Here is a 15,878-nt window from a genome sequence, read left to right as displayed (position 1 = left end):
ACTTGGAGAAAGAGGAGAGGGGAGGAGCAAGGAAGCGTGAAGACTTAAGGGCTCCATGGAGCACTGTTTCAGAACTACTGATCTCCACTACAGTATTATCTGTGCCGACTTTTTACCTATAATGTTTTTTCTAGGAGCTAGGACTTTTAAAACCATCTATACTATGTTTTTGTTCATGCTTGCAAAGCTGTGTATCTTTCTAAAATGCACTTCCCTTGGTATCTTTCTCATTCTCCTTTATGAATGTGTTCCCTTTCAAGAGCAGTGGAAAAAAGGAAAATAATGTTTAGTCTGCAAAAGAGAAGGTTTAGATAAGACACGATAGCCAAAATGCATTTTTTGCACCTGGTGGATTGCTATCTCCATGAAAGAAGCATGGGGGACAGCTGACTGGCATTCATTGTTTAAGATACTAAGACACAACTGAAGATTTCAATATTTAATATAAATTTATATTTAAATATACGTTTAAAGTTGTCTATAAAATTCTGCCTATATGAGACCTGTCAGGACATTATTCAAAGCTTGAGAAAATAAGCATTTGACTCCTGCCCTGCCAACATACCTGAAGCAAGGTCAGCGTCAACAAAGGAATCTGGAGGAGGAGAGCAGTCCTGCGAAGAAGTGTTAATCAAGAGAAATTGTTCACAGGAGGTGGAGAGGGCTATGGAAGGGTTTGGAAGGGGAGGAGAGAGAAACACGATAAAAGGGATTGAATGTAAAAGGGAAATTAGTAGTGTTATTTTTTCCTTCGTCTGTGTAGAAGCAATAAAGCTGGCTCCACATTCTATGTGAGTACTGTTTGTTTGCTAAACCCTACCAGCAGGATTTGGATTTTCTGTCCAAAATTTCTTATTTTGATTAATATGAAATTTTGGGTTTCATTTTTTTTCCTTATCAGATGTTAAAAACTGAGCTACAGGTGCTTAATTTCCAGCTTTCCCTCTCTTGGTTTGCAATTAAGGCTTGTGTATTTAAAATTTCATTCATATGCTAAATGATATAATGTATATACTAGTTAATGCCTTCATTTGATTGCTAGTCCCACCTAGAGTGTGTGATTACTAGTCCTACCTGAATCAATGGGATGGTAAATTTTGGTAAATTATGATTTTCATTGAGCCACTTTAGTTGAGACTAGCAGATTTAAAACAGTAAAATAACTTTAGGTTTGATGGAAACACATTTTACATACTTCATCCCCCCTCTCCCCATTTCACTATTGTTGCTTTTTCTTTTTTAAAAACCACAGGCTTCAGAATTTCAGGAAAGTTTATTCTCTAAAGGCACAGTGGCCAATAAAAATAAATACTAGAATCAGGAATATCAGATGTTTCTGTTTCCTGCTGCTACTTCACTTTCCAATGTCAAAAGACATTCAGAACCCTACTCCATAGAAAATTATGTTTATGGTCTTTAGTTTGCAGGCCTATGATTATTTTGTAATAGGTTATCAATTGATACCTTATTTATCAGTTTATTTATCTGTATTATCTAAGCCATCAATATAATTCGATTAGCACCCACCTTGTCCACTTTCTGTAAAAACCTAAAAACCTGGTTGTTCCAATGTGCCTTTGATTAATCGTTTCACTAAAAGTATTGGCCCTTCTAGCCATAACTTCATTCTCAGCTCTTCCACTTTACTATTGTTCCTGCCCTGGAGTTGTACTGTACAAATCTGACTTGACTCTTCCAGCCTTAATTTATCATCTACCTCTCACACCTTTGCCATCACCTCTGTCCTGACAGTTGCATTGCACAAGCCTTTCCCTCTCCCCTTAGCTTGGAAATGACCATTATGCTTGGCTACTGGTTGCTGTATGATGAATTATGTTTTTAATTATGTTTTATGGTATTTTATATGCATTTTATTGTGTTATATTTTAACTCTGGTTGACTGGGCTTGGTCCCGAAGTAAGCTGCCCCGAGTCCCATCAGAGAGATTGTTGCGGAATACAAAAATAAAGTTATTATTATTATTATTATTATTATTATTAATGTTAATATGAGGAGCTTCATACTAAAATGCATTTATTTCCTTTTTTCAGGGCCTGGACTAGCTTTTATTGCTTATCCAAAAGCTGTGACAATGATGCCTCTTTCTCCATTATGGGCAACATTATTTTTCATGATGCTCATATTCCTTGGATTAGACAGTCAGGTATGAATTGAAAGTTAATTTTACATAAACATAGATTGATGTTATTGAATAGCTGTTCTGATGTTTACAACGGCAGAGGCAGGTAATTATTAAACAGGAATGACAATCAGGTAGCTTTCATTCCAACATTCAGGAAACAGGCTGTCAGGGAAGAATGGTTTATGCCAGACACAAAAATGTGGTAGTATCTTTAAAGGATGAAGCAGGGTTGAAAAGGAGGTGAAATACATACTCTAAAATCAAGATTTTAAATGTAAAGATGATATAGCTTTCACTCCCCAGTTCTGCATTTCTTCTCCTTGTGTTATTTTGGCTAAAAGTGTTCAACTTTCTTTTTATACCTGAAATCTGACTTGCTAAATGCTCTTTAGAAAGCCACTCCTTCTCATCCTCAGCTCCCTTTCCACATGCAGATTGTGTATAATGCAAGTGTGTTTTGCACAGTTTTTATCAGTATTTCAGAATAGTATTGTGAAGCCGATAAAAGTACCATAAGATACTATAAAGATGCTACTTACAAATACATGGCATTAATACTTTATAAACAAAAAGGCATATCCTTTCTTCTGAGAATTGTACGGTATGGACAATGGTGATATTGCAGAGGGACGAGAAGGGAGAATCAAGGATAGTATGGCATTAATCAAAAGATATACAGCCCAAAGTCCTGTGACTTATCCAGATCAGAGCTTCTTAAACCTTTTTGACTTCTGACCCCTTTTTACCCAAGAAATGTTTATTTGACCCCAAATATATAAAGGATGGAGAAAAGGGGGAAGGGGAGAGAGACATACATGTGAGAGATAGAGAGAAGGATAGCGAGGAACGAAGGAAGGAGGAAGGGAGACATGCATGGGGGGGGGGGGGTGGAGCAGGGAGAGAAGGGAAAGCATAAAGATGCATGGGAGGGGGAGCAGGAAAAGTAGAGACACACACACAGTTTTAAAAAGTTAGGCGATCCCAGCATACAGCTATGGTGACCTCATTTGGGGTCCTGACCCATGCTTTAAGATCTAGAGGACTGTCATTTCTTAATAAAAATATATTCAGGGGTAGTTGTTTTGGCCATACATCAAAACAAAGCAAATTCAAAACCTACAGAAGAACAACACTTTTATTGGCCTACTAAAATTCACAAAAGGTTTGCAACATGTGTTTTGCATTTTAGTTGGCCAATAAAGATATAGAGCAGGTGGAATTGGTTGAAGTGTCCAGACAAATGATTGATCTATGCCAGGTGTCCTCAAACATTTTAAACAGAGGGCCAGGTCACAGTCCCTCAAACTGTTGGAGGGCCAGATTATAATCTGAAAAAAAAAGGAATCAATTCCTATGCACACTGCACATATCTTATTTGTAGTGCAAAAAACACTTAAAAACAATACAATAATTAAAATGAAGAACAATTTCAACAAATATAAAATTATTAGTATTTCAATGGGAAGTGTAGGCCTACTTTTGGCTGATGAGATAGGATTGCTGATGTTGTGTGCTTTCAAGTCGTTTCAGACTTAGGTTGGCCCTGAGCGAGGGCCGGGTAAATGACCTTGGAGGGCTGCAACTGGCCCCCGGGCCTTAGTTTGAGGACCCCTGATCTATGCTATCCTGTCCTTTTGGAAGAGGCAAACCCAGCCCGAGCTGGTGGATCCATCCTGGAATCGTTATATCATCATTCCCTCGACTGTGGCAGGGGACAGAAGACCAGAACTGGCATTCTTTATTTGTGAAGAAGACTGGAGTGACTATGTGATACAATAGTAGTTTTGGATTTGACAGGAAAATTTTGCACTGAAATCTCTCCTGAGCATTGAAATTCTTTGCCTTGGGCCAGCTGCTGCCTAGCCAATTATTTTTTTATAGTAGGCTTTATATTATAGATAGGACTCTGCTGTGGAACTTCAACACTGAGGAAAATCATTTAGAACTGCCATGCAAGCAGCTCTTGCTAGGTCTTTGAAGAATTTGAGAAGGAACAATCCAACCCCGCAAATAGTGCTCTGTCCCAGTTCCAGCAAACACATGTCACATGTATGATAAATTGAAAGCATAGAGGAATACATTTGACATACCTTTGAAACAAGACTGGCTGTAAATGATGGAGAAAATGTACCCTGGCATGTGCTGTAGAAATGATAGGTAATGTAATGTTGTGTCCTTTCTCTCCTGCCTTTCTTTTACCCAGTTTGTGTGCGTTGAAAGTCTTGTGACAGCTGTAGTGGATATGTATCCGAAGGTTTTCCGGAGGGGATACAGACGAGAACTGTTGATTCTTGCTCTTTCAATCGTGTCCTTTTTCCTTGGTCTAATAATGTTAACAGAGGTAAGCAAAGATATATTTGCATTCAGAACAGTGTTTCAGTATTTGAGGCCTGATAAATATTGGAGCAATCAAATGTTGATTAAATGTTGCAAAGTGACAAAAGAAAATACTTTACAATACATGTTTACATTTATTGTCAAAGGATCTATGGCGTTGCATGGAATCAACACATGTCTATATAAATGTTTTGTATCTTCTGCTAATTGAAATAGGGATGCCTAAAGGGTCATATTTTGTATTTGGCTGTGGTAAATATATTGACCTTTTAAAATAAAGGAAGTATTAATGTTAATGTTACCAACTCTTGCTTTTTATAAATTATAGCTTTAGAAAAATTAAATGATCATAGGCATTTCTGACTTCCATTATGAGTAATATTTGTCATTGAAGGTTGGTTTGTCTTTGTTTGTTTTATTTTGCAGATATGACATGTGTATCCATCATATTTGCAAAACAAACAAAATCCATTATAATTACTATCTAGTGAACCAGTAGGATTCTGATTCTGGATATTAGTATATTAGCATTTAATACTGTAAATCACATTTGTGAGGTCAATTATTGATTTGGTATATTCAGCATAAGAATATTTTCTTGGGAAAAAGTAGTAGCACAAGCAGTCTCCAATTTATGAACAAGATCGGTTCTGTAGGTTTGTTCTTAAGTTGAATTTGTATATAATAATAATAATAATAATAATAATAATAAGAAGAAGAAGAAGAAGAAGAAGAAGCTTTATTATATATATGTTGGAACAGGTACATTTTAAGTGTAACTCCAGATATGTGTGTGTGTGTGTGTGTGTGTGTGTGTGTAAGCTTTGGATAACATAAGGGTTAACACCCCTGTGGTGTTGGTTTTGCTGTCTGTGCCCCTGTCCAGAAGATTTTGCCTTACTTTCTGTTCCTGTGATCATTTAATTTTGGTAATAAAGCTTCGGTGGAGACACCTTTTGCCCATGAAAACTCTTTCAGGAGTGAATTTCCCTTTTGCAATGTAGATTCCTCTCGCTTCCTGTTGTCTCACCCCCATTCTTAACTATGAGTCAGATGTAAGTCAGATTTTTGTAACTCAAAGACTGCCTATATTGTATGAATGATCTCTTAAAGGTAATTGTTGGTTTTGTTATTGCTCTGCATTACATAAAATTATATAATTTGTCACCACAGGCCATTTTAAGGGCCAGGACTTGGATTAGATAAAGGATGTCCATTCATCTGCCAGTTAGGGCTCAAAGAAAAGGATACTTTGGCCTCCTTCTGCTGCAGTTGGCATGAGCCCTTGAACCAGGATACTTGTCACAAACTATCATTTTTGAAAGGGAGATGGAAACATAATCGTTTTTGTACAAACCTCCATCACCCAATTTGGTTCCTGGCTCTTAAGGATGGTTGAGAAGTGGGGTCAGATTTAACTAACTAGCCAATGTAGAATATCAGCAAATATTTAATAGTTACACCAACTGGCACTCACAGATACATGTGATATTAATCTTAACTCTGGCAGGACTAATGCACAGAGAAGAAAAGGCTCATCTTATCTTATCTTGTGGGGGAAATTCTGAAACTTTTAATTCTTATAGGTGAGAATGAAGTAGGCAAAGATTTACACAAGGTTTGATTACTGATAGAGTTAGCTGTCTGGTGGGTTGTAATAAAATAGTTTCAATGCATATGGTTTAGTTCCTACAAAGTTAAAGTCAATTTCTGATACCATTTCTTTGAATTCTTCTTTGCATTGAACAGGTGAATTTTTACTTTTCATATTCCTTAAGTTCCATAAACTATTTGGGCTTCAAATTGGCAGTATTGCTTGATGGTGACTGAACAACTCTACTGCACTAGATAGACATGATCTGATTGTATTATTTGTGCTGATGTAGCAATTTCTGATGGGTTGTGGATGAAAGATCATGATATTATTTCATAACACATGTCTCCTCCTCCTTCTTGTACTGCTGCTTGGTACGATAGCTGTATCTACTCTGGCATAACTCTGCAAAGAATATAAAACTGCAGTATGTATGCTTAGCCACCAAATGGCACTGTTGTGCTACATTCCACCATGTAAGGTTCATATTTCCAAAATGTCTATATAGTGAGCTAAACAGGTGAAGGCAATTTTGACTTAAGCTCTGGAGTATTTCTGGGTCTTTTCCCATTCATGCTCTTATCAGATGTAGTTGTGCTAAGCAAAATTCTGTCCAAATGCTTTGTTTTATTGTGTAAGAAACTGGTGCTAGTACTTCAATAGCACTAGCACATCTGTCAAAACTTCAATCTACTAATTGAACCTCAGGAATCCAAGGGTTAATTTTATGTTCCATCTGGATCAGCTCTAGTAGATGATCTCTCTGTTTACTGTCCATGGTTTTATTCCTATAACCGAATTGTCAACATCTGGGTTTTTATATATATTACATACCAGGAAAAAATCCCAGATGATTTCTTCCTGAGAGCAGCTTTGTATTGTAAAAGGATTTAAGTGATTTGGAGCCTAGATATTGGAGCCTAAATATTGTAGGCAATTGGAAACACATTTCAAAAGGAAGTGATTACATTTCTCAGTAATCATTCACAAACTTTAAAACATTATGTTACATAAAATAATAATAATAATAATAATAATAATAATAATAATAATAGTAATAATAATCTTTATTTATACCCTGCCACCATCTCCCCAATGGGGACTCAGAGCGGCTTACATGAGGCCAAGCCCAAATAACAATTACAATAAAGAAAAACCAAAACACAAACTGAAAACACAAACAATAAACAATAACATCATAGTTACATAAAACATATAAATACATAACAATGTAAAAATTACAATATGCACAGGCACAGTAATAATGGGCGGGCTACATGTAATTATTAAAAGACAAACTGATTAAAACTAATTAAAAACTTGGGCGAGATAAAAGAGAGAAACAGGTAATTTACGGAGGAGGGCTCATTTTAGCGGGAGTTATGGAATCAAAACACAGACCAACAGACACACATATAATTTGGACACCAATATCCTCAAGGTTTACTGATTTTCCACACTATCCAATAATGATTTTTATCACAAAGTATATGCAGACTATGTAATGAAATTCATTTTTTAAAATTCTGTACCTAATGTTTTAGGTACATTGCAGTTTAAATCCATGTAAACTCAGACTAAGAAAAATTCCATGACAGTAAACAGAGCTATGCTAAAAAGGAGGGAGGGAAGGGGAGAAGAAAAAGAAATGTGGCAGCACATCTGAGACTGGCAGAGTTTCATTTTAGCATGAGCTTTGGTGGAAATCAGTGCACTTCTTTAGATGTTGTACCAAGTGCTATTAAGGCCTCAGGCAAAAAGCCTGTTTCTATATTTGTGGGAGTAGGGTAAAATGTAATCCAGAGGTATGTAAATTATATTCCTTCCACTACATTTTCAAAAAGCTGTGTGAAGTAATTCACTTTTTAACTGTTTCTCTTTTAGGGTGGAATGTATGTTTTCCAGTTGTTTGACTCCTATGCAGCCAGTGGGATGTGCCTTCTCTTTGTTGCCATATTTGAATGTGTTTGTATCGGCTGGTTTTATGGTGAGTCAGAATTTCCTGATACAATATACAAAAAAGAAAAATGTAAGTTTGAATTGTATCTGTTCCTTTTTTGGAATGTATTGAATCTTTGAGGGGAGGATCTCAACTCATCTTCTACAAATACATCTTCAACCTCTGATTGTGATGCTTTTCTTGACAGTCACAGATCCAAAAATGTCATAAGAATGAATTCATTATCATGTTGCTCCATTACTCCAGAAACGAGAAGACAGAGTATCAAAATCAACAATATTCATTTTGTGTTAATTTTGTTTTATGCAGGAAGTGATCGTTTTTATGACAACATTGAAGATATGATCGGTTACAGACCACTGCCATTGATTAAATGGTGCTGGAAGTTGCTCACTCCTGGAATCTGTGCCGTAAGTAATAAAGGAGTGATTAATGTGGTCATAATATTCTTGGCAAAATCTTTACCCAGTTTAGTTTTGCAGAAACAGGCAGGCCTATGAGGGGAATATACTTCTTTTAAAATAAAGTATCATATATCTATTAATTGTGAAAAATAATTCATGCTTTCCTATCTTGTTTTTTGAAAAACAAACACAAACACGGGTTAAAACAGTGATTCTCAACCTGTGGGTCCCTGGATGTTTTGGCCTGCAATTACCGGAAATCACAGCCAGTTTACTAACTGTTATTTCCTGGGAATTGGAGGCCAAAACATCTGGGGACCCACAGATTGAGAACCACTGGGTTAAAAGATGAGATCAATGAAAATCAGTACCATCTAATTTCTGCTCCTTTGAATATGATCACACATTGATCACTCATTTGATACAGGTGTTCTTGGCACAATTAGAGATAATTAAATTTTGATTTCTCAAAACTTAAGGGCTAACATCCAAAAACATATCTATAGGCCCTTGAATATTTTTGACACCCAATCATCCTTTATTTTTTTATTCTTCACTTAAAATTATTAATGAGGGGTCTTTCAAAACATGCTGGAAAGTACGCAGCTAGGTTGAAACTGAACCAGCAATTTACCTTGTGTGTGGAATAAACATTTAGTCTCCAATCAAATCTAGTTATAGGTATTTGTTGTATAACTGCCTATTTATGTGGCCCTTAATTGATGGCTACGTAATTAGGATTTAAACATTAAATAGAATTCGACTATAAATGGAGAGGTGCATGTCAAAAAGGCAAAAATGGCCTGTTTTCTGTATGTCTTCATAGCTTAGCATAGTTTTCACTGTCATTTAGGATTGGGTTTTTGTTTTGTTTTGCTTTTCTCCCAAGCACAAATGATATGCTTGTTTCTTTTTTAGGGAATATTCATCTTTTTCTTGGTGAAATACAAGCCACTGAAGTACAACAACATATATACGTATCCAGATTGGGGCTATGGTATTGGATGGATGATGGCTCTTTCCTCAATGGTTTGCATTCCTTTGTGGATCTGTATTCAGCTGTGGAAGACAGAAGGAACCATCTTAGAGGTGAGGCATATTTTTGTTACGCTGCAGCATGAGATAGTAAGTAGTGGGAAACAAGCCACATTGAGCTGTCTCTGTAGTGTTTTGTTTACACTCAGTAAGAATTTATTACAAATATTTCACTATCTCTGGAGTTTGGAGCCTGATTCAGTCATTTGGATATGGGCCCAGTTCAGATTGATTCAGGTCTAATCTATTCTGATCTGAAACCTGAATCCAAATCAAAGCAAATTGTCCTTACATTGAAATATTGTAAAGACTGTAACTTTTTGAAAAATTCATGTACCAAACAGAGGAATAACCCAACCCAGTTTTGTGCCAGATATTTGTAAAGTATGTAGTTTTCCAAAAAGGAAAGGAGAAGATGGAGAAGGAGATGAAAGAAGGAAGGAAATTCTTAAAAGCTGGGGGTTTTTTTCATGTCAGGAGCGACTTGCGAAACTGCAAGTTGCTTCTGGTGTGAGAGAATTGGCCATCTGCAAAGACATTGCCCAGGGGATGCCTGGATGTTTTTTTTTTAAAATGTTTTATCATCCTTATGTGAGGCTTCTCTCATGTCCCTGCATGGGGAGCTGGAGCTGACAGAGGGAGCTCATCCGTGCTCTCCCCAAATTCAAACCTGTCAGTCTTCAGTCCTGCCAGCACAAGAGTTTAACCCACTGTGCCACCGGAGGCTTCTTAAAAGCTAGTGTTGCCCATTCTGCCTTTGCAATTTTTACACACTGTGCTGGTGCAGTCTCCCTACAGCATCAGGCCACTAAAGGCTTGTTTACACTGGCCATAAACCTCAAATCAGTCTAGAAGTCTCGCCTGGACATCCCCATGATGAAACTGTTTTTACCTCTTGTTAGCAGGAATTGGGAAATGCTCCGGTCCATGTATGTAATGTGATCTTACCTTCATTCAAATAGATTGATGGCGCATTCCAGTAATAACCAATGAGGAGGGAAGTAATCTTTTCTTAGTTTACAGAGATGGCAGCATAGGTAGAAATGTAATTTGCAGCTGTTGAAAGTGGAAATATACATGGATGTGGTCATTGTCTAGTTTCTGTGATTGTATATGTGTGAGAGAAAGTGTTACAGAAATAGTTAAACTCTTCCATATTTTTTTTCATTCCTTTTCCAGAGATTCAGAAAATTGATTGTGGCCAGCCCAGACCTGAAAATGAGAGGAAAGCTTGGAGCTGGCTTATATGCTGCTACAGTAAATGACTATGATGCCAAACTGAAAGGTGATGGCAACATTTCAGCCATCACAGAAAAAGAGACGCACTTCTGAAAGAACTTTATTTTGATTATTTTTGTATAAATAAAGTAAATAAAAGAAATACTTCACTTAATTATAGAGGCCAGCTTGTTTTGCACAACTTTATTAACAAGTTAATTTTAAAGTGAACTTGTATACTTGTTTAAAAGTGATTTTTTAATTATTATATAAGTAATGATTATATATATATATAAATATAAATATAAAATGAAATAGAAATCTTTGTTAGTGATTACTTGTAATATGGTGATTTCAGTACATGTTTTATAGATCCTAGAAGGACCTATATAATGTGTTGTAAAACTTTTATACTTTGGTTTTTTTAAAGGCATGATGTTGTATAGCTGTACACTTTCTAATTTGTAAACATTTCAGACCATTTCAGCTCCTACTGTATGTATATAAAGGGGATCACAATGTCCTTATTTTAATAATATCTAAGGGAATTGTCTTCAGATGTGTACCTTTCACTCAATATGTAGCTGTCTGAATTTAAACCTGTTTGTCTAAATATTTCCCTTGACTGTCAAATAGGTTTGCTATATACCACTGGAAAGAAATCCTGAGAGTCTCCAGCTCATAAATTTGTCTGCTGAAAATAGAAACTGCCCAAGTAAACTTTAATATTTGACAAATATGTTCTCCTATGTTTTGAAGCAATGTCTTTGTGATTTCTCAGTATCTAATATCCAATTTAGACATTGTATCCAATATAAATAATTGTTCTGGAATAATATGTCTTGAACAGCAGGTCCCACTTTGGAGGGAGGTCACTTTTGAGCCCTTGAGATATCATAGGGCTCCCTGTTTCAAGGGCAAAGGCAGTGCTGTTTTTCAACAATGTCTCAAGTTATCAAGAAGAATAGCAAATAATGGCCAATATCCTTCATCACCACCTTAGTTCTGAATGCGTAATGGCCTGGCCTGGCCACCTCCAAACCTAACTTAGCAGCCAGCAACTACATCAAGTGTTTAGTTGTCCATTGGTGTGCATTAGGGTGATTTTCTCAGCCCTCACTCATCAGAAAATGAAGATGCAACAAACAGGACCCCCACCAAGATTTCCTTCTTGCAGCCTCGTTCACTGATGGAAGGGGGGCAGAAATGCCATCCTCCTGTATCTCAATAATCAGATGGAAATACTTCTTTCACTTGATGCAACTGCTGACTGTTAATATAGATGTGGATGGTATTTACTACATATTGTTACTGGGTATGAAGTAGTTATAAATCCTGAATCCTAGGTTACATATCTATAAGTCCAATGCAGAATGCTAGCCAGCATCATTTACTGAATAAGTGGAGCAGGCAAATCTCATTACTTCAAGAAAATGGAAGAACTGTATTTATCCTCTAGATCAGTGATTCTCAACCTATGGGTCCCCAGATGTTTTGCCCTTCAACTCCCAGAAATCCTAACAGCTGGTAAACTGGATGGGATTTCTAGGAGTTGCAGGGCAAAACACCTGTGGACCCACAGGTTGAGAACCACTGCTCTAGATTTTCTGTTAATTCTTACCAAGTCATTACAGTTATAAAAATGTGGTGAAAAAAATTAATATGTTTCAGGGGGACGAGATTCATTATAGAAACTATACTTATTTATAAGGTAGATATCAACACAGTCACTTCAACATATATTTACTGCCCATGTGCTGTTTCATGGGATTTTAAAAACATTCACATTAATTTTTTCCTTAGTTGATCCCAATGCTTGCATAAAATATCTCATTGCTCAAGATTTTGTAGGGGGCAATAAAATTGTGTATTGCATGCAACATTGGAATGACAAAAAACTTATATAGTCTAAATTCAGTGCCTTTTAAATGCTTCTTAAAACAGATTTCTTTCAAAGCACTGATGAGTGTGATAGTCTTAACATGTAGCATATATATGATATTTTAATTAACACATCCTTGAACAACATATTGTCTTTAATAGCTGTCATCTCCACCAGTATTCAGAATAGATTAGAATCATTTAGAGGCATTAAAACCCTTAAAGTGATGTGGGAAACTCCATTAGACCACAAATCAATCTGGCATGATCATAGGTGTAATAGAGCACATAGTCTAAAAAGAAAGTTAAGCCACACGATCCTTCTACATTCTACAGGCATATTGATTTTTTGTGTAATTGTTGCACTGAACAAGTTGAGCATTACTTTCCTGGAATTCCAAAATACTCCTGAATCCAAAATTGTTCACAGGGATGATTGAGCTTATCATATCTTTCTTTTCTGGTGGTTCAATGTATACAAACATTGTCCCATGCACAAAATTATTAAAAGTAATGTGTATAAAATTACCTTCAGGCTGTGTGTATAAGGTTTATACAAAGCATAGAGAAAATTCATTTTTCGACTTGGGTTCCATAGCCAAGATATCTCATGTGTAATCAAGTATTACAAAGTTATCTGCAATGGTGCGGGGTGGAGGTGATGAAACATGGAACACTTATGTTCCTAAGCATTTCAGATAAGGGATGCTCAATTTGTATCTTCATTTAGGAAAAGTTTGTTTATATGCCCCATTTTAAAAACGGGAAGTGAGACAAAGCGCTTCAGCTAGGACCTGGATTCAAAGGACTTGTTTAGTTTTGTGTTTTGTTTCAATTTGAACAATGAGGACCTCCACCCCCCAAAAAACCATGATCTCTCATGCTCTAGAATGAAAGAATCATGAAGATAGGATTTGGATGAGTACTAGATATGAACTAAACTACTTCTACACACACTTTCATTCTAAATACTCTTTTTGTCAGCAGTATTATTTAGAGCAGAAAGGAGGACTTACATAGCCCTTCAGATGTTGAACTGACAGACCTAGGTGGCATAGTTCATGGAGAGATGATTCCATTCCTAGATATAAGGTATAAAGTCTTGTTGTTGCTCCTATTGTAAAATGACTGGGAATCAAAAATACTTCTCTCTGTAGAAAACCTAGAAATCTGCCAGTAGATCTAGGTCAACCTTCTGCCCAGTCTGGGTTTTATAGACTATGCCAAACTGGTCTTTCTCACTCAGACTACAGTGAACTTTCAAAGTGAAATTTTATCAGTATGTATAGCACACCCCATCATGTAGAGGTGGACATAATCAAAATGCCAGTTTCACAGCTTTTCTAGCAACAGTCTATAATAGCATGTCACTGAAAAATACAGTTAAGGCGTGTCTTAAGTCAGATGTTTTATTAGGATCAAGTTTAGAAATGCATTAGTATTCATGTAAGAGAGCACCATGTGTTGGCATGCATAATGAGATGAATACTAAAAACTACCCACGTTCAGTGTCTCGAGTACACATTCCAAGATGCTCTGGGTCACCCTGAATCTCACCTGTTAAATGAAATGAAATATTGTTCAGGTTATTAAAAAAATGGAGGGGGTTAGAACCCTTTGATTGTTCTATCCTTTATATCTATAGATGCCGTAAGCACAGTCAGAAATGAGAAAGAAAAACAGTCAGACTTTGACATCTATAAGCATGATTTATTTTTCTTGAAATTTGTAGCTATAACTTGTCATATATATACCACTTAAATGTTTATTTCTTAATCAATTGCGAGAAACAATACATTGTCATTTTTGAGGTGTAGAATATAATAAATGCCCATTATATATTAAAAAAATAAAATCATTAATGTGTATGGCAGACTGTACTCTTTATCCCGGAATGTCCATATTCAGTCCGTTCAGTATTATTATTATTAAATGTTTGGGGAATTACTAAAAAGAAATATATTCTGGTGTATCAGCATTATATGCCTATAGAAAGTACTTTGAGGTACTCTCATTCGCCTAAGCTGTCCATGCATGTTTCCCAAAGTGCAGTGATGGGTTGCAGTATGCAGTGTTTATCATGTCACAATACAATAATTTCAGGTGGATGTGCTCCTTTCAGTGAAAGAAACTCTTTGCCCAGTCCTATGTCACTGAGCTCTCAGTTCCATTATATTGAATGGGCCTCCCTATCAAGTAAGCATAGATTTGATTTCAGTTTTTTTCTGTTGCTGATGAATTTGGATTGTCATGTATGGAATGTACTCTATGTATCCCATGAGGTACTGTTTGTGGAATATGATTCCTTCTCTGCTGCTAAGAACTATTTCATCAATAGCTTTATACACATACATGTGGTTTGGCATGGTCTAAAGCAGTGTTTCTAATTTTCTGTGCTTGTAAATGTGCAAATTTACTATTTGATCCATTTAACACTTGTACTTAATTTTTTTAATGTATTGGGGTAAAGGGAAGGGAGTTTGCTTCAAACTCCCTAACTAGTTCTGTTTTTTTTAATTTTGTTTTGTTTTTCTGAAACAAAATGTGAAGACAAACAGCAATGATATTATGATGAGTTATTTTGATATTCAATAGGAAACCATAATGCCCCTTTATGACATATATGCATATTATTCAAAAGTAAAGAAGAGCCCAGATTTATGTACTGTTTTACACAAAGAAAGCTTTTATTTGGTATTCAAAGAAGCACAACATTTTGTTTGCTTACTCCTTTATAAAAAAAATAAAATGGGTAAACTTTCCGGGCTTGCTGTACTGTGGCTGATGTCTTTTTCAGTTGATTTACATTACTATGCCTATATAGTTGTAACCTCCACTGTTACAAAAGTGGGATTGAGTATTTATATTTCACAAGCAGATAAGCTGCATTTATCACAACAGCACATATAACAGATTTTGGGTAAAGTGATGGTATAACAACATTGATAATTATTGACATTACATTGCTACTGCTATTCTGGAATCTATTTCTGGCACAAGGTTGGTTCATTCCTCTCCCATATCACTGATGGGGGGCTTAATGTCCCATTCTATGAACCATTGTGTATCAAAGTGACTCACAGTATTTCACCTTTTGGTCAGTGTAAAAGTACACAATTTATGATGATGTGAATATGAGAACACAATCCTGCAATTCAGGTAACTTTACTCGAAGGTCATCTCTGAAGACTGAGAATAAAATATAACTGAATTCAAGGCAGCATACATAGTTTCAGAAGGATTAGTAGTTCCACTGATCATCTAAAGGTGGAACCATAACTTTGACCTTTTATTAGATTTGGGCTT

The 15,878-nt window shown here is 36.1% G+C and overlaps 1 protein-coding gene across 1 annotated transcript in view; it reads left to right on the top strand.

Annotated features, from left to right (window-relative positions):
- Positions 1-15,338, top strand: part of SLC6A11 (solute carrier family 6 member 11) — a 121,185-nt gene extending 105,847 nt beyond the window's left edge. The window contains exons 10-15 of the mRNA XM_060765930.2: positions 2,052-2,164; positions 4,347-4,484; positions 7,959-8,061; positions 8,344-8,444; positions 9,357-9,527; positions 10,653-15,338. Coding sequence (XP_060621913.2) covers positions 2,052-2,164; positions 4,347-4,484; positions 7,959-8,061; positions 8,344-8,444; positions 9,357-9,527; positions 10,653-10,805 — 779 coding nt within the window. The 3' untranslated portion in view covers positions 10,806-15,338. The remainder of the gene's footprint in view (positions 1-2,051; positions 2,165-4,346; positions 4,485-7,958; positions 8,062-8,343; positions 8,445-9,356; positions 9,528-10,652) is intronic.
- The last annotated feature ends 540 nt before the right edge of the window (positions 15,339-15,878 follow it).

Source organism: Anolis sagrei, chromosome 2 (genome assembly GCF_037176765.1).
Source record: "Anolis sagrei isolate rAnoSag1 chromosome 2, rAnoSag1.mat, whole genome shotgun sequence".
Lineage (NCBI taxonomy): Eukaryota > Metazoa > Chordata > Lepidosauria > Squamata > Dactyloidae > Anolis > Anolis sagrei.
The sequence above is the reverse complement of the archived record's forward strand: the minus strand, read 5'-3'. Positions and strand labels throughout refer to the sequence as shown.